General features: G+C 36.7%; 1 protein-coding gene across 2 annotated transcripts in view; it reads right to left on the bottom strand.

Moving 5' to 3' along the window:
- Positions 1 to 62: 62 nt before the first annotated feature.
- The window catches only part of LOC106093032 (phospholipase A2 inhibitor), a 253,965-nt gene continuing 234,451 nt past the window's right edge, over positions 63 to 19,576 (bottom strand). For both annotated transcript variants that reach the window (XM_059362049.1, XM_059362050.1), the window contains one exon: positions 63 to 4,464. In XM_059362049.1, coding sequence (XP_059218032.1) covers positions 3,149 to 4,435 — 1,287 coding nt within the window. In that variant the 5' untranslated portion in view covers positions 4,436 to 4,464 and the 3' untranslated portion in view covers positions 63 to 3,148. The remainder of the gene's footprint in view (positions 4,465 to 19,576) is intronic.

The raw sequence follows: 19,576 nt of genomic DNA, 5'->3' as shown, positions 1-19,576 counted from the left end.
AACTGAGTTTTATTTTCTTTCATATTATTTTTTTTATATGTAAGTGTGTGTATATATATATCGTGAGAAATAATAATTACATACATATGTGGTGTTAATAAAAAAATTGCATATTTATCGCTATATATTTATAGACTATTTGATTAATAATAATAATAATAATTATGGCCTAATTTTTTCGTTATTTCGTTTGTTTTTTTTTATAGTTTTGTTTTTGATGCTTTAGCTTTTTATACTCGTCTTCCTCCCTTTGTTTTTGTAATAATAAATGCATTGTGGTCTTTTTTTTGTTTTCCAAAAGATAATTAAACAATTAATTAATTGACAGTAGAAAAGAAGACTGAGATTTTCAAATTAAAGTTGCTCATTTAAAATATGTGTTTGTCATACAATAAGTAAAATTGTTTGCCAAAGAACAGTGGGGGAAAATTGAAAAGAGCTAAATGAAATGTGGAGGAAACCCTATTTAGGTCTACATACTTTTAATACTATGGTATGCAAAGTGCTAGTATTCGTCCGTTATCGCATGCTATTGGTAGTTATTTAGTGCATTCCCACATGGTTCAATTAAGAGGTATGTCATTAGCACAACAACAAAAATCTACCCCCAACCAAACTACCTTGAGCGGCAAATGCCGCAAATTGAAATGTCTAGTATTTTTTTATCCTTGAAATTGTATATTATGCAATTTGATGTTTTCCAAATGGAATGGCAAAATGGCCAACTGTTCGGTGGTGGGTAAAAACACATTCTATAGCAGATTTTTGGCACAACATTTGGTAGGTTTTGATCGCGTTTGGTAAGATTTTTCTTAAATTTTGGTAGGAAATAGTTTTCTTGAGTGGCAACACTGGTTGAGTTGTACATGTCGAGTGATACAAACGAAAATCGCTTTTCAAAGTAGAGCGATAGAGAACGCTCTCTATTCCTTCTGACAAAAACATAAAGAAATTAACTGTCTTTGTTGTCAGTCGAATGAAAGCAACCCCAAATTAAATTATTTTCACAAATTTATATTCTAACCAGCTTTCTCACAATTTTTACGCATACAAAAAATCAGCTTTTGCTCAAATTTGTAGGTTATGTCATACGAAAAAAAGATACGGGTGCGATAGCAAACACGATGAATCGTATATAAATTGACAATTTTAACAAACATTTTCAATTACATGTGAATGCAAAAAGTGACATGTTTTAAGACATCTACATGCCGTGTAATAGCGCCTTTAAGCCTGGCTACTCGCAAAAATTCCTCTATTGTGAATGGCAAAATTAAAATCAATTATTTATAAAATTATGTGCGCAAATCTTAATAAATTTTGTTTGACTTCTATGCCCGCAAATATTTTGCAAGTTTTATTTATAAATTTTACAAATATTCTCACTTTTTCCTCGTATTGTTTTGACAGGTTGGCAAACGGCTTTACTACCTCATGGCAAAAAAAAAACAGATTTGCATTTGAAGCATTTTTGCGTTCTATTTTTGTTCTTCATTTTTTGTCTATGCAATATTCAAGTAAAATGCAGCAAGTATCTCAATAAACAGCTAATAATGACAGTTAGATAGCCTCACTGGCAGGATTCACTTAACAAGGTTAAGCCAAGCGATCAGCCGACATGCAATTTTTTTTTTAATTTCCGTCATTAAGCTGATCAAATTTGTCTTTGTTAACGTTTTCTTGCTTGCTTGTAATGTGTGTTTGTCCATATCAATACACAAAATTAAAATATTTCAAGCCGGAAAAATGTGAACGAAAAAGAAAAAATAATGCGTGGATGTGCTATATGCTGATTATTTTTAGAGAAAAACATTTTTACTGACATTTATTAACATTCACAATAAACAGATTTTGACAATCTTAATGATGTTCATGGGGTCTATTCACTTTGTGGTTTTGTAAGTGACTTAACTTTATATTAGTGAATCCTGCCTAACTGGCTTAATTACAAAAATCTTTAGTCAACTAGCACTGGCGTAACTCAAATGTCATATTGGGTCTCTTCGCGTACTTTTCCAGTAAAAACACGCAGAAGAGTAGGAGCAGCCGTTACTATCTTTAAGTTGTACAACTGGTTTTCATAAAACAGCTGTCCAATGCTGCAAATTTCTGTTGAAAAAAAACCTCCAGTAGAAATTTGCAGGTTTCAATTACCAAACTCTCAAAATTTAGCTCCCTCTCACGCAATTTTCCGCTCCCTTTTGCTGGTAAATAAAGTACGCAAACGACTTACAGTAAAAACTGAGTACATGAACACTCTTATTGTTATACCCAGCACCATATGAAGGGGGTTAACTAATAAAGTCATTGCGTTTGTAACACTTCGAAACATTGAACTGGGATATTCCTGACACATATACTATAAATCAAAAAATAAGTAGGGACAGTAGCTATGTAGTATCTGCACTGCTGGCAAATGTTTTTATCTGATAGTCTCTCAAACTATTGAACATTGAAGAAAAAAAATTTGAATGGCTATTGGATTTTCGCCCCACTGTGCTTCGTAATTAGATATGGTTTCATGTTGTTGATAATGGCACGTTTTTTTTTAAATTTTTTCATTCATCTTTTTTTTTTTTTTTTGATAACAAAAATTAGAAAATCATTTAGTTTTATTTTAATTAAGTTTAAATGGCGCGTTTTGTTGTTTATTTTTTTTAGGGATGGCTATCATCTATTTGCAAGTGTTTTTTATTAATGTCAGTTTTTTTCCTTTTTCCATGTTGTTTTTTGTTAATTATTTTTTTATATATATGATACACTTATCTTTGATTTGCTTTTGTTTTAAGTTTAGTCTAGAGTTTTAGAAAAAAAAACGATGGCCATTTTCTCAATAGCTGTTGGAAGTATATTTTCTCCCCACCTCTTCTTACAATAATCGATAATTTCGTTATCGTTTTCCCGCTTGTAAGGATAAGTCCAATTCCAACAGACGTATGAGAACATGACTCTTATGAAAATGAAAACACTTGCTGTGTTTTAGTTTAGTACCATATAGAGCAAATCACGATTAATCGTTTCTTATTATCTGTTATTGCATGTTATCGATAACTTACCAGTACAACTTTGCACTGATATTTTATTCAGAACACCTGACTTGCTCTGTATAGGACTGCAATAAAACACAGCAACTATCACCCAACCTAATCTAAACATGAACTTCGGGACAATCTTCATCCTTTATGGAGGTGTATTGCACCTTCTTGGCCACATTATCGAAGACGGGGGTAATCATGAATTTCAATTTGTCACGGCTGACATAGACCAGAGCAACGACCAGACCCAACAGTATCATACTAAGGACAATCAACAGGAATATCAGAGTGGCTGTGTGGCGGGCCAAACCTGTCTCTTCCTGTACACCAAGACCATAATGATTATCAGTGGCTGTGTTGAACATTATGGTGGCTGCATCTATGGCAGCAGTGCACTGTGACATATCCATTTCTAGTATGGGCAGTGGATCGACCTCGTTATGGAAGCACATGAGACTCTCCTTGTTGCGCACCGTCACATTGGTTGAGTGAATCCAGGTGCGGAATGAGCTGATTTTGCAGTCACAGCTGAAGGGATTCAAATTGAAGTCAACAATGAGATTTGTGGTACGATCCTTGCGAGCCTCCAGCTCATTGAGCACCATCAGATCATGTGTCTTGACAAACTCGAATTTATTGCGTTCAAGGTCCAGAAAACGCAGATTCTTCAAACAGCTGACCTCAAAGTTAATGTCCTTAAGGAAGTTATCGCCCAAGTGCAGATCTCTTAGACTGGGTAGATCACAAAACACTTTGCGATCCTTAAAATGGGTTATCTCATTCTGTTCCAAGTGCAGTTTCTGCAACTTATCCAATTGACTGTTCATGAATATATCATGCAGATCTTCACTCAATTGTGGGGAGCTGTTGTCATCGAAGGCATCGGTCAAATGCAGGCTTTGTAAATTCAGGAAATTCGAGAACACACGGGGGTGGTGGTGATTAACCTCATCATCATCCCTCGAAATGCTGAGGTTATTGTGATTCAAAATCAAACGTTCCACATTTTGCACATGATGATAGGACTTGCCACGAATTTCCCTTATATGATTATTGCTCATGTCCACTATTCTTAGATTCTTATAACTGTTTATGGAGCCAAAAACATTCCATGGCAACTCTGGTATGAGGTTGCCGGTAAATATCAAGACTTCCACATCCTGCGGCATAAACTCCAAAACACTGGTGTTGCGCAGACCAGCATTAGTACAGTTCACAATGTATTGCATGGAGCCCTCGTACATTTCACGGCCGCAGCAGCAGGCGCTGGGAAAGTTAGGGCCACAACTCGTACTGATGCTGGTAAAGGCCCTTACATTGCTGGTGAGTAGGGAAAACATGGCCGCCAGCACTGTTACAAAGTGCAAATGTCGGTGTAATTTGTCTGCAGTGCTAGACATCTTGTTGTGGTGTGTGGTTGCTTGAGTTGCTGCAAGAGAAGAGACAAGACAAAAAGAGTAATATTAGATTTTTTCTTTTGGTTAGAAAAGAAACAAAGAAGAGGAAGGAAATTGTCAAGTTTTTGCGGTGTTCCGAAGAATTTAAGGCAAATGAACCAAACAATTGCAATATGTATCGATTACCACCAGAGGCGATGGAAAACATGAATATTTTGACCCAAAGGGGAATTTTATACTTGAGGTTGAGGACAACTCAGGATTCACTAATAGAAGGTTAGGTCACATGTAAAAACATAAAGTGGATAGGCCCCATAAACATCATTAAGGATGTCAAATCTGACGATTGAAAATGTCATCATATAGGAGAAAACGTAAACAAAGAATGAATGTAAAAAGAGAACAAGTTGACATCCTCAATGCCAAGTACTGTCAAATATTAAAAAAAAGTATATCGGCTGATCGCTTGGCTTAACCTTATTCAGTGAATCCTGGGACAACTGAGGGATAGGCTAATAGAAAAGCGTAAATAAGTTTGTCATTTTTGAACTGATCGAAATAGGTTCACAAATGTTCCTTTTGCAGCTCCATCAAAATATCGTGGGGCCGAGATTACAAACTCTGAGGGCCCACAAATTGGGACCGGATGATGAGTGCATCATCAGTTTACCACATTAGAGAATTCCCATTCTTTTCAAAAATTGCAATCATATTTTTCTTATCCCACTGTCAGTGTTCACTGAATAAGGTGAGGCCAAGCGATCAGCCGCAAACAATTTTTTTTTTAATTTTTTTAGAATTTGGCATTGAGGATGTCAACTTGTTCTCTTTTTACATTCATTGTTAACGTTTTCTCCTCATTGATGACATTTTCAATCGGCAGATTTGACATCCTTAATAATGTTCATGGGGCCTATTCATTTTATGTTTTCGCAAGTGACATAACCTTCTATTACTGAATTCTGTCCCACTGTGCGACTTTGTTGCGCTAGTTTAGTTGATGTTCATGGAAAATCTCACGAAAAATTTTAGTTGATGATATTTCTGATACTTCTTATTGAAGAGGTTTGGCTTTGGGGTGCTCTGTTTCGACTATAGAATGGAGAATCCTGATGGTAGAGCCCGAACTTATATGGTACAGCTTTTTACGACATGGTCTAGGTCCCCCGCTGATCTTGGAAAATTTTTTTTTTCTTCGAACTTAACCATCTTCGAACTTAACCTGTTATGAACAAAAAAGAATCTGTGCAAAGTTTCAGCTTAATATCTCTATTTTTAAAGACTGTAGCGTGATTGCAACAGACAGACGGACGAACATGGCTTAGATTATTACGCTGACCAAGAATATATACACTTTATAGGGTCGGAAATGAATATTTCGATGTGTTTCAAACGGAATGACAAAAGAAAATGCCCCCATCCTTCGGTGGTGAGTATAAAAATAGAAAAATCCAGGCACCAGCTTGTTTCGGGTTCATGGAATCGCTCCGAAAAGGTTAGATAATATTCAAACTCCTGAAAGTAGATGAGTTCTTAGTGGTCCGAGGTATAGTAATTTTTAGAGTGGTTTGGAACACTGAGGTCTGTACTACAAACAGCTTTAGAAGGGAATTCGGCATGCTGAAAGGATATACACATTGCCTCGGTTCCATTTTAAATACGATAGACACTCATGAAAACCTGCAGAAGCTATCTGGCTACCAAGATTCACTGTTGTTGTTGTAGCCAGATTTTCATGTAGGGGTGGCAAACCTCTTTAAGCTCCTGTATGAGCAAGTTCGTTCCGGTCCCAAGGACCGACCGTCGCGGGAGCAAGTTGGCAATTGGTTATTTAAAGGCGCCAACAACTCGCATAGTCATATCAAGCATAATAGGCACCCAGTATTTGTGCAAGAGCCGGTGCCAACCGGACTCTCACTGAGACTCTCCGCTTGATACCGCTGATTTTCCGCGACTGCCGTTGCAGCTACTCCGTATGGAGCATTCCATTATCCGCAACCTGTGAACGCACCCCGTAGCTAAGCTTCTCGTAAAAGCAATGAACACCACATAGATCGGACCTCAATGATCCAGCCTGTGGGGTGTTTACAGCTTTCCCGTGCCGGGACCAGGACTCACTAATATAAGGTTGTGTCATGTTTAATCGGCATCATGGCGAAACAATAGGTGCTATCCGCCATCTTGCCATCAAAAAAATGTGTGTGCGTGTGTATACATGAGCAGAGAATATGACAGAAAGAAGATAACAACAAAGAGAATGCAAACAAAAATCTGTCTTCTTAATACCGTCAAAGCTGGCCGGCTGCTAACAGCCGTCCGCGTGAGACCACCTTTTTAAATCCACCTTGAATCGCCATATTTTAACATACTTAATGTTTATGGGGCCTTTCCACTTTGGGTTTGTGCCAGTGACACAACCCTCTGGGTGCACTAATAGAAGGTTGTGACCACTGGCAGAAAAAAAAATTTAACAAAATTTTCTTTTAAATCCAATTTTAATCAAAATTCGCAAGAAAATAAAATTTCGATGCACTTTACAAATGACCACATTTTAAGTGAATTGAATCCCAAAAAAAATTAATCACATTCAGAAATGAATGTGATTGTCGAAAAAAAACCAACTTCCATTACTTTCAACCTCTACCCCTATCATTTTGCCTTTGTGGAATTTTTTTCCGACCATTTGCATTCTTGTCATGATCTAAGGAATATAAACAGTTGCCATTATGATATGTTGTTGTTGTTGTTTATGTTGCTGCTGTTGTTGGCCCATTTATATGGACATTCAGCAATTTGCATTTTAGTTCATAACCATCGAACAACAAGTCCACAATACAAGGATTTGTTTATCCTATTCATTACAGTCCATTCATTCATCCATTGCTGCCCTGACGTTGGAGCACAACATAACATTACCATTTGCCAGGATGAGCTGTGGGGAAAGCGGAGTTGAGTGGGTGGTGAGTATAAATATTTATGCGTACAAACCATAAAAACTGAAAACCTACTCCTCCTCCTCCTCCTTCTGGAAGACCAACCAACCTCTCAATGCGATTTATGATTATGCGAATGTACCTCCGCCGATGATTACATTCGGGTCTGCTCTTCCTCTGGAGTCAGAGGAATAACCATAAAAATTTCAATAGCTGAAGAAAACCCAAGTCGAACCCTTAATGGTGGAGGCCAAGGGGCTATGGCGGGACTTGTGTGTGTTTGCGCGAGGGTGTTAAGGCATAAAGAAATTGAAGAATAAAAGTAGCTCTACAAAAAACTTTGATAAGTGAAAAAGTTTCGTTTCGATTCGTTTTAAGTTTTTACACTTCCTGCCAGCAAAAGGACGGTTAAAGGTAAAATACTTTCAAAAAAGGCTAAAGGCAAGGATAACTTAACGAATGGTAGGTAGTATGAGGAAGATAGGGAATTTGGAAAATTGAAGTTAGAGCCATTACCAATCAGTGACAGTAGTGAAAGAAAGTGATATTTTAAAGGTTTAAATAAGGAGGTCAATATAGAATGTGGGATGTATTGGGTTGCCCAAAAAGTAATTGCGGATTTTTTAAAAGAAAGTAAATGCATTTTTAATAAAACTTAGAATGAACTTTAATCAAATATACTTTTTTTACACTTTTTTTCTAAAGCAAGCTAAAGGTAACAGCTGATAACTGACAGAAGAAAGAATGCAATTACATAGTCACAAGCTGTGAAAAAATTTGTCAACGCCGACTATATGAAAAATCCGCAATTACTTTTTGGGCTACCCAATATTAAATGCTCACTTTCGTTCAAACTATATTTAATGTACTGAGTGTTTGAGAGTACGTACAATGTACTATTTGGAGTATTAAACTCAACTGGAGTGTTAAACTCAAGAAATAAACAAGTTATGAATGAATGATTTTCGCCTTAAAGCCAGGTACTAGCTTCTACATTTCGCCCAAACAACTGTCAAAATGCATTACAAAACAAGTAAAAAGGAGTTGAGTACGGCCGGGCCGAACTTTGGATACCCACCACCTCGGGTATATACGTAAACCACCTTTCGGCAAAATTCGGTGAAAAATGCATACCTTATGCCCCATAGCAGCTATATCGAAATATATTCTAATTTGGACCAAATACTAATAAGTACAAGCCATTGTTCAATTGTATATAACAAAATATTGATCTTTTTAGTAGCTATATCTAAAATAAACCGATCTGAACCCTATATGACACACGGATGTCGAAAAGCCTAACATAAGTCACTGTCCCAAATTTCGACGTCGGATTATAAATGCGCCTTTTATGGGCCCAAAGCCTTACATCGAGAGATCGGTCAATATGACAGCTATATCCAAATCTGGACCGATCTGGGCCAAATTGAAGAGTGATATCGAAGGGCGTAACACAACTCACCGTCCCAAATTTTGGCAAAATCGCACAATAAATGCGCCTTTTATGGGCGCAAGACCTTAAATCGAGAGATCGGTCTATATGGCAGCTTTGTCCAAATCTGGGCCAAATTGAAAAAGGATGTCGGGTGGCCTAACACAACTCACTGCCCAAAATTTCAACAAAATCGGACAATAAATGTGGCTTTTATGGGTCTAATACCCTAAATCGGCGGATCGGTCTATATGGCAGCTATATCCAAATCTGGACCGATCTGAGCCAATATAAGGATATCGAAGGGCAGTGTATTGAAATTTGTATGAAAATGACATCTATCCAAGACAACGAAGTTCTGAATAAATTACCAGTGCAGGCTTATGTAGAACATCTGTTGCCAAGACTGCCATGATATGTTTTCCACACATAGGTGTGGCCACTTGCAGAAATATCTTTATTGTGAATGGCAAAATAAAATTGAAACCCTACCCCTTACCACCATTTTCAAAATCGCCAGATCTCGGAGATAGGTGCACCGATTTAAAATTTGTATGCCACCTTATCACCTTGTACCCCAAAAACACGAAATTGGTATAAAATTTTGGGGTCAAATAATCGGGGGGGACGCCCCATCCCAAAACCCACCCGAGCGGACACGTTTATCGATTGGGACAATATGGGTATCAAATGAAAGGTATTTAAGAATAGAGTGCGAACTTGGCATAAAAATGGCAACCTAAGTATCGACGGGTCCCTCACCTCCAAAAACACCACCCAACAGGACACTTTTACCGCTTTGGGCATTATGGGTATGAAATGAAAGGTATGTACAAGTAGAGTACACATCTGACATAACAATGTATTCCTTGGTGTCCGAGGGGCCTCCCTACCCGCCAAAAGCCCCCAGCAGGACATATATTGGGACAATGTGGGGCGTCGCCCCAAGAGTACCGCCCAAAATAAAAAGTGGTCCGATCGGGATAATATGGAACTCCAATGAAAGGTTTTTGAGAGTAGAGTACGAGTATGATCATCGAATATTAAAAATTGGGTGTGATTACCAAGGGGGCCGCCCCAAAACCAAAACTGTCACAAAAGTAACGACCAAAATCAAAGTGAACCGATCGGGACAATATGGGACTCAAATGAAAGGTATTCGGGAGTAGAGTATGAGAATGATTATCGAATATAAAAAATTGGGTGTTATTACCAAGAGCGCCACACCAAAAACCAAAACCGTCACAAGTGGGCATATTAGACGAATCAGGTTCAAGTGATAGGAGGTTGCCTACCCCTCAAAAAAATCTTTCAAAATGTGAATATTTATCAATCATGGCTATATGGAGTTCAATAAAAGGTATTTGGTAGTAGATAAACAAATTGTACTGTGAAGATATATGAGTAGAGAAAAAGAAACTTATTTTTCGCGTGGTGCTAATGAAGGCACATGAGAGAGGGCCGGGTACAGCTAGTATTTCATAAAGTTCAAATTCAATTAAAAATTAATTTTCTGTATTTATTTTTAATATTTTCAAATAATTTTATTTCATAGGGTTACAAATTGGATGACAAGATTTGTAGTATACCCCCATCCTGTATTGATGGGTATAAATGGATTTTGGTTTTCTTCGTCAGAAGACCACACTCACACCACTGTCCTGTTATTTCGTCTACACATTAAAATAAGTTTTTCAAAAGTTAATAAGTTTTGTAATCATTTCAAAATGATAGTAGTGGGGTATTTCTTTTTTGCCTTCTGAACACTTCATTATATGAACAACAACTAAGTGTGTTAAATATAATAAATTTTAATGAATATTTTTGCTAAACATAAAATAAAGAAGGACCAAAGGGATTTAAAGACCTTTTAAGGCTGGCATAGTTTTAATGCGTTCAAGGGATTCATGTGAGTGGTGTATGTGGTTGTGTTTGGTTTAGTATTCTCAGTATATAAATGTTGGCCAACCTTTACTTTTTTCCTCATTTGAAGTGTACGAAGCGACAAACATTCTTCTTGGGGTATCTTATCATTTTCGGCACATTGACTTTGTTTGCTCTTTTATTTTTCTTGGCATTTATTTTTTTTTTTTCGTGCTCTTCTTGGGAGTTTTTCGTAAATCTATAGACCATACACCGTAAACAAAAATAAGAAATTATTACTCCCCAGAGCCATGTTTAGGGCATCATTCGAAAGTAACTCCCTCTACCAAAGGATTTCAGTTTATGGAGTGTTTGTATGTATGGGAGTATGTGTGTGTGGTAAAAATCCCTACAAACATTCTTTTGTTTGTGCTGTGACCACAGTATTAACTGAAAATCGAACAACCAATCGATATGGCTGCAAAATGAAGAAGAAATGGAAGAAGAGAAAACAAGTGAAAATTGTGTAAAAGTTGAGCTAAGACGACTTTGGCATACCCAACACTATGCAGTTGTTGTTATACATATGCATTGGCAACTCTGAGCTCTGTTAATTCGTTGAAGAAGTTTGCCCTTTTTCGTTAGTGGAATGTTGTGGGAAAATTTGTATTTTCAGTGTCCATTGGAGACCACCGTGGCGCAGAGGTTAGCATGTCCACCTATGACGCCGAGCGCCTGGGTTCAAATCCATGTTAAAACTTCTGTATCGAGTGGTGTCGCTAGGCAACACGCCGTTCGGACTCGCCATAAAAAAGGAGGCCCCTTATCATTGAGCTTAAACATTAATCGGACTGCACTCATTGATATGTGCGAAGTATCCCCTATTCCTAATTGTTGTAGTAGTAATGAACATAATGAACGTTACCATAAGACATGCATTGACATATCCTTAACGAAATTTTCGGTAATGGTAACGAAAATTTCGCTTGCAGGTATGCAGCTCAAATGTTATTTTGGTAAAGCAATGCACTTCATTCAAGGAAATTGTCAAATGCGATCCATGTTGGAGGTTATATACATTCGGCCCCACTCTCTTCTCTCCCGATCCACTAATATAAGGTTAAGTCACTAACAAAACATATAGTGAATAGACCCCATGAACATAATTATTGTGAATGTTAGAAAATGTCAGTAAAAATATTGACGCTTATATTTTCTTTTTATTTCACCAATTATATATATTGATATGAACAAACGGACATTGCAAGCAAGTAACAATAACGTAAACAATGACAAGTTTGACAAACTTGATGTCGAAATTAAAAAAAAAATGCATATCGGCTTAACTTTGTTAAGTGAATCCTGGCTTGCTATTTATTCGCTTTCCTATTTCTCTTTATTAACTGTGGTATTCACAATGACATTTGTTTTTGTTCACTTTGGTATACACAATAAGATTTAATTTGTCAATATTTGTTCATTTGTAATAAACACTAATTTGTAATAAACATACTGACACCGTAGCACACTTGGAAGTATGCTAATGCTGTGTTTTATTTTAGTTCTGGATAGATAAGCCGTGAAAAGCAAAAAGAAAACACAAAAATGTTTTCAGTTCAAGTTTCTTTGTTTGCCCTGAGATGGTAACGCCTACCTGTCAAAACAATACGAAGAAAAAAAGTAAATATATTTGTAAAATTTATAAATAAATTTGCAAAACATGTGTGGGCATAGAAGTTGAATAAAATTTATTACGATTTGTGCACGCAATTTTATAATTTTATTTTTTTTATGCCATTCACAATAGATGGCCACACTCATTTGTAAAAAACATATCTGGCAATCCTGACAACAGATGTTCTAAATAATACTGCACTGGTAATTTATCGAGAACCTCGTTATCCTGCATAGATGTATTTGCACTGCACTCTATAGTACTAAAATAAAACACAGATTTTATTTATAGAAAGAACATTTTAGTTATCCTTATCCTTCATTATGTTGCCAAATCTGTGATAAAACGAATATATCTCACAATCCTACAACCATGGTTAACTTTTCAATTCACCATCGACATGTTTTACTTTCTCTTAAACAAGAGCCAAACACTCATCAATAAGTGTGGCCTTTGGCATTAGCCGCCAATCGAAAGACCCAACAAGCAATTGAACCACCAAAAGAAGGCTTACAAGGAAGAAGCAGGTCCCACCATTGAGAAATGGAAATTCAGCAAACAGAATCGGAACGAAAACCAACATGCCGTTTTATCCAACGGCCATTGTATGCATTTGAAAATAATATCCATGAAGATAGTAGCAGAGGATAGAAAGCCACGCGGGCATATGAAGCTGCCAGAACTTTCAACTAACGCAACCATCCTTTCCCACTGTCGCTCTATCTCTTCTATGTATGCAAAAGTTTCGTACAAACCAACTTTTTTTTTTTGGTAGCATGACACAATAGCACCATTTTTCTGTTAGTTAAACTTTGATAGTTAATAAATATTTGGCTTGAGTTTTTTTGGATTTCTGTTTTTGGGTTATGAATGATCCGGCAAAAAGGATACAAGAAAAGTTACCTAGGAAATTGGTCAATTAAAAAGTCATGATATTGCATAGTTGGTGTATAGTTGGCGCCCAACATGGTTGATATTGCCAATAGCCAAACCACTTGATATTGGTAAAGCAATGCAGTGTCATGATTTGTAGATTTTATGGTTTTGCTGTTTTACTTTCTGCGGGATGCACATATCGTCTGGGCTTGGAGGTTTCGCATTGGTATTTGTAAGATGTAAGCTACATATATAAAATTGTAGAGGGTTGTTAAATTCGGTACCAAGTTCTAATTATACCCTCCATCATAGGATGGGGTATACTAATTTCGTCTTTCTATTTGCAAATCTTCAAAATATTCGTCTAACGCCCCATAAAGTATATATATTCTTGATCGTCATGACATTTTAAGTCGACCTAGCCATGCCAGTCCGTCTGTCTGTCGAAAGCACTTTAACTTTTGAAGCGTGCTTTCGACAGACAGACGGACATGGCTAGTTCGACTTAAAATGTCACGACGATCAAGAATATATATACTTTATGGGGTCTTAGACGCATATTTCGAGGTGTTACAAACAGAATGACGAAATTAGTATACCTCCATCCTATGGTGGAGGGTATAAAAATTAATTTCCATAGGGAACATTAATTTCGAATTACCGCATACGTGGTCGAGTGCGCTTTCGAATCGAATTATATTTCATCTCGCGTTTAATGGATTTTATACCACTTTAATGAACATTTTAATGTATTTTTTTATAAATTATAATCTACTTAAATATTTGTCTTCTTAAATGTCAAAAATTCTCTGTGAATAAAAAAATGCATAATTCACAATAGAGATATTTCGAACGGTTTTACTTGTTTACGTATGCAGTAATTCGTCGACTGTTTTGATAATTTTCGTCCATTTTAAATCAGTCTCTAAAATGATGGCTGGCCACTCCATCATTTTAACGGTAGACTGTCATTGTGTTCAATAATAAACTTTGTTTGAGAAACAATTCTCAAAAATCTTATCAATTGCATGAGTACGTGAGTTCTATGGAATAATTTTGAAAGTGAGAGAGAGAGAAGAAAAGAAAGGCAGTGAGATGTATGAGTATGAGAAAGAGTAGTTGAGTAAACATTAAATTTGTTTGAGTTGTTAGGGTCGATTGCCCAAGAGCGGCAGGCCATTTGTTTGTCCTCCCCCTAAAACTCTTCTAAGCTTGTTCGTGTGTGTGTGCGTCTGCAAATGTTTGTCTTCGAAGGAGATTAAATAAATTGCCCTAGCCAAAAGGAAAACCATTGTTCTGCAATTACAAATGCCATTACATGAACGAAACTGTTCTTTTTATCCTCTTGTCATTTATTTCACAATGACCACTATATTATCTGCTGCAATGCTACTCAAACAGTGTGTTAGCGGGAGAGTGAGAGACAGAGAGAGGCAAGATACCATAGAAAAATAAACTCATCGAATACCAAGTAAATTGAACCCGAAATATTTCATTTCTTTTTTGTTTTTTTTTTCTCTTTTAAAATTTGCACTGATAACTGACAGCAATTCAAAGAGTACTCAAATCTAATTGTTGTGTAAGTGAATGATGTTTGTTTTTCCAGAGAATGATTCAATATGACCTTTAGTGTGCCGGCACTCAAAAGTCATGTTCAATATAAAGAAAAAAATCAAAGAAATGAAGGATATATATAAAAGCTTTTTGTGGTTGAGCATTGTTTGCAAGACACATTTCAGGATTTTTTTTTTTGAGAAAAATATTCCTGTACATATGTATTTTTATATCTGTCATAAAGAACAATTTATTGGGAACTTTGGAGTAGAGAAATATTTTTTAAATGAATTATTTATAGTGATACAATAAGTTAAGAATTTGAAATTCATACAAAGTGGAAAATTTTCGAGATACCTTTGTCAACATTTTATTTATCATGAACAACTTTTACTTACATTTTGAGTTTATAGAACACAGGCTGGACAGGGCTCGCTCTTCTGCGCCTTCTTTAACTCTCTAATATGTTTTTAGGGTTAGGAAACTTTGACCTGAATGTGGATATCGTGCTACTGTCGCATTTGTCCGCCTATGATGCTAAAGGCATGCGTTCGAATCCTGGTGGAACTTCGGACAAAATTTAAAGCGGTGGTTGTCCCCTCTAAATGCTGACGACATTTGTGAGGTACCATACCATGCATGGTCATGTAAAAAATTCTCCCCAAAGAGGTGTCGCACTGCGGCACGCCGTTTGGACTCGGCTATAAAAAGGGTCCCTTATCGTTGATAAACTCAATTTGAATCGGAAAGCACTCATTGATGTGTGAAAAGTTTGCCCCTGCTCTGTTCCTGGGCAAATTTGTAATCTACTCCCAAATGATTGTTAGAGTGGAAAAAATTTCAAACCAATCACATTACCAATCTCCGAGATCTGGTATTTTTTGAAATTAGGGTAATGAGAAGTGCTTTTTAGGGCAGACATTTCGACTCAAATATGGATATCAAATTCGTGTCCACTCCCAAATCCCTTTACTTTGAACCCCATTTTGTCATGCTCGGTAAGTATGAACCGTTTGAAGGGTGTTTTGGGGCTGGGGAGGCCACCGGCACTTTGCCCTGAAAATAGATATAAAATTCGTTCTTTACTCCCAAATACCGTTGATTTGAGCTCCATATTGCTTTAGTCGGAAATAAAATTCAGTTTAAGGGGTTATTTAGGGCGTACTCCCAAAATTGGATATCAAATTCTTTTTCTACTCTCAAATACAGTTCGTTTGAGTCCCATATTGCCATAATGGGTCAATTAATATATTCGACGTATTTTTAGGAGGAAAAGAGCCACCTTGACTTGAACACAAATTTTAATGTCATATTTTAAATCTACTCCCAAATATCCTTCATTTGAATCCTGATATTGAATATTGATGAATATTGATATTGAATCGGATGATATGCCCATTTGGGGGTATTTGGGGGTGAGGCGAAGTATTGAGGTTAGGGCGGCCCGTTGGGTACTCAAAATTTAATACGATATTCATTTTCTAGTCTCGCATACTTTTCATTTGATACCCATATTGTGCCTATCAGTCCTCTTTTGGTTTTGGGGGGCGTTTTTGGTGTAAGGGGGGGGTCAGCCACAATTTTTTTAAGGAAAAATAAAAAAGAATATAACCTATGTTTCCTTTTTTTATTCTACGGAACAAACAAACAAACCGAGTCTCATATAGTCATTATGGGTCATATGCCCATTTGGGGAGTTTTTGTGGGGTGGGGTGACCCCCCACACTGCGATCTGATTTTGTATGCCAGATTCGTAATCTATTCCCGAATACCTTTCATTTAAACCCCATATTGATATGGACGACCAATTTGTCTGCTTTTAGACATTTTGGGGTTAGAGCGACTTCCTGGGTACTTGGACCCAATTTTTCATACCATATTCGTATTCTACTCTTCAATACCTTTCATTTGATATCCATATTGTCTTTATCGGTCCACTTGTGATTTTGGGTAGTATTTTTGGGTGCGCCCCCTTCCGATATCAACAAATCCTGATATCCTGACTATATCCGTAATCTACTCTCGAATACCTTTCATTTGAGTCCCATATTGTCATGATCGTCGAAAAATCCTATTTTAGGGGGTTTTGGGGTTAGGGCGGCCCTCAGTTAATTGGATTTTGAATTTTAATATGAAATTCGTACTCTACTCCTGAATACCTTTCATTTGAGTACCATATTGTCATGATCGGTATACTTTTGGGGTAAGGGGGAGGGTCCGCCTCCCCTCCCGATATCAAAAAATTATATAGTCTATGTTTCCTTACAGACCAGCCTACATAAACTGTGAAAATTTCAAGGTAATCGGTTCAGCCGTTTTTGAGTCTATATATAAGATTTATATATAAGATATAAAGATATATATATAAGATATAATATTTATATATAAGATTTTTTAATAAAAATTTTATTTATTTTAAATTTGCAAAAAAATATAAATTTGTACAAAAAATTCCCATTCATGAGTTTCAAGAAAATGGGGTTAAAACCATTTGGCCTTAATTTAACTTTCAACACGTGTGCCAATATCAAACAGACAAGTTGCCCTTCCTTTGGTTTAAAAAAAGCTATCGTTCTCTTAAGCAACTAACGTTAATACTAGGAAAACTACTATTTTTTGTCACTTAAAAAGTTTTTTTTTTTTTTTTCGTTGAATGTGACCTTATTTTGGAGAATGGAATTGAATTCAGGCGAGATTACAAACGGATTACCGCGAAAGTGTGAATAAGAGTTTTTTTTAATGCTACCTCAATCTCCCTCTCTCTTTCTCTCGTTCTCTTGCAAGGTAACCATAAAACAACCGCCTTTGCATTGAAGACAAAGAAGCCCACAACAACACTATGTGCACTGAATTATGAAGCAATAATATTGAGCGAAAGAAAAACAACAACAACCATGAAATGCGATAAAAAAAAGTACACAAAAGCAGCAACTTAAGAAAACCACAAAAGACAACAAAAGGGAAGCCCCGGCGGTGTTGCGAAAAAGTCTAACTACGTTTATCACAAACAAAACAGCGAATGTAATCTAATAATGTCGCTCCCCAGGGTGTTGCTTCTTCTTATTGTAGTCCATCTTTCTTCTACTTTCTCTGCCTCTCGCACTCTTCAACTGAGAGTTAGCAGCCCGGTTGGTCTTTCACCAAACACACACAAGCAAACAAACTACCATGGCAAAGAAAAGCATTGAGAACTCTGTGTGGTGGTGAACCCAAAGCTATACAGAGGCAATCTTATCTTTTCGGCGGATGCAATTTTAAGTTTCCAAGACAATTTACGCACAAAGCCACTCTCACAATCTACATGCATACACTACACACGGACACACACCCGCACGCACAAGTAAACACTTCGCTGGGCGGAAACGGATGCGGAAGGAAACATTAAATAATACTAAAATGAAACTCTAAGGAAGCTGAATATGGAAACACTTTGAATGCAAAAGAACCATCTAAACCAGCAGGATAGCCTTGCGACAAAAGATGGCTTAAGTGGATGGCAGTGCTTATAGCAACGAAAGAAAACAAATAGTATACAATATATTTAAGAATTATTTTCGAGTATTTTTTAAAGGTAAAGGTGGAAGCAAAGAAATATGCAGAACAAATAAAATAAATGAAAAAAAAAAAAAAATATTAATAAAAATAAAAATAGGTAAAAAATAATGTACATAAAACAAAATAAAATGATATGAATTAAAATATATTTAATTAAAAAAAGAATAACGAAAAATAAAGCAAAATTAAATAAAAAAATGAAACAAAATACAATAAAGTGATATGATATAAAATAAAATAAATTAAACAAGTCAAAGCGTACTAAGCTTGGCCGGGCCGAACCCACCACCATGGATTCTGTTTAAATATGGGAGCAATATCTGGTTATAGACCGATTTAGACTGTACTTGGTACAATTGTTGGGAGTCATAACAGAATACTATGTTATAATTTCAGCCAAATCAAACATAAATTGCGCCTTCCGGGGGCTCAGGAAGTCAAATCGGGTGTTCGGTTTACATGGGAGCTATATCAGTAAGTAGACTGATTTGGACCGAATTTGGCACAGTTATTGGAAGTCATAACAGATGCGGTGAGCATGCGGCTTATAAGGGCTCAAGAAGTCAAATCGGGAGATCGGTTCATATGGGAGCTATATCAGATTAACACCGATTCGGGCCGTACTTAGCACAGTTGTTGGAAGATTTAACAGAATATACCATGCAAAATTTCAGCCAAATCGGACAAAAATTGCGGCCTGTAAGGATATAAGAAGTAAAATTGGGAAATCGGTTTATATAGGAGCTATATAAGGTTATATTTTCTCAAAATAAGGTCACATACACCGATTTGAACCGTACTAGCCACAGTTGTTGGAAGTCATACCAGGACACTACATGCAAAATTACAGCGAAATCGGACAAAAAATCCGGCTTGTAAGGGCTCAAGAAATCAAATCTGGAGATCGGTTGTTATGGGAGCTATATCAGGTTATAGACCGATTTGGACCGTAATTGGCACAGTTGTTGAAAGTCGTAACAGAACATACCGTGCAAAATTTTTCGTAACAAAACTGTGCATGCAAAATTTCAGCCAACTCGGACAAAATTGCGGCTTCCAGGGGCTTAGGAAGTCAAATCGGGAGATCGGTTTATATGGGAGCCATATCCAAATCTGAACCGATGTGGTCCATTTGCAATCCCCAATGACCTAAATCAATATTAGGTATCACTGCAAAATTTCAAGGACGGACGGCCATGGCAAGATCGACTCAGAATGTCGAGGGTATATAAGATTCGGCCCGGCCGAACTTAGCA

Source organism: Stomoxys calcitrans, chromosome 2 (assembly GCF_963082655.1).
Source record: "Stomoxys calcitrans chromosome 2, idStoCalc2.1, whole genome shotgun sequence".
NCBI classification, from domain to species: Eukaryota; Metazoa; Arthropoda; class Insecta; order Diptera; family Muscidae; genus Stomoxys; species Stomoxys calcitrans.
The sequence above is the reverse complement of the archived record's forward strand: the minus strand, read 5'-3'. Positions and strand labels throughout refer to the sequence as shown.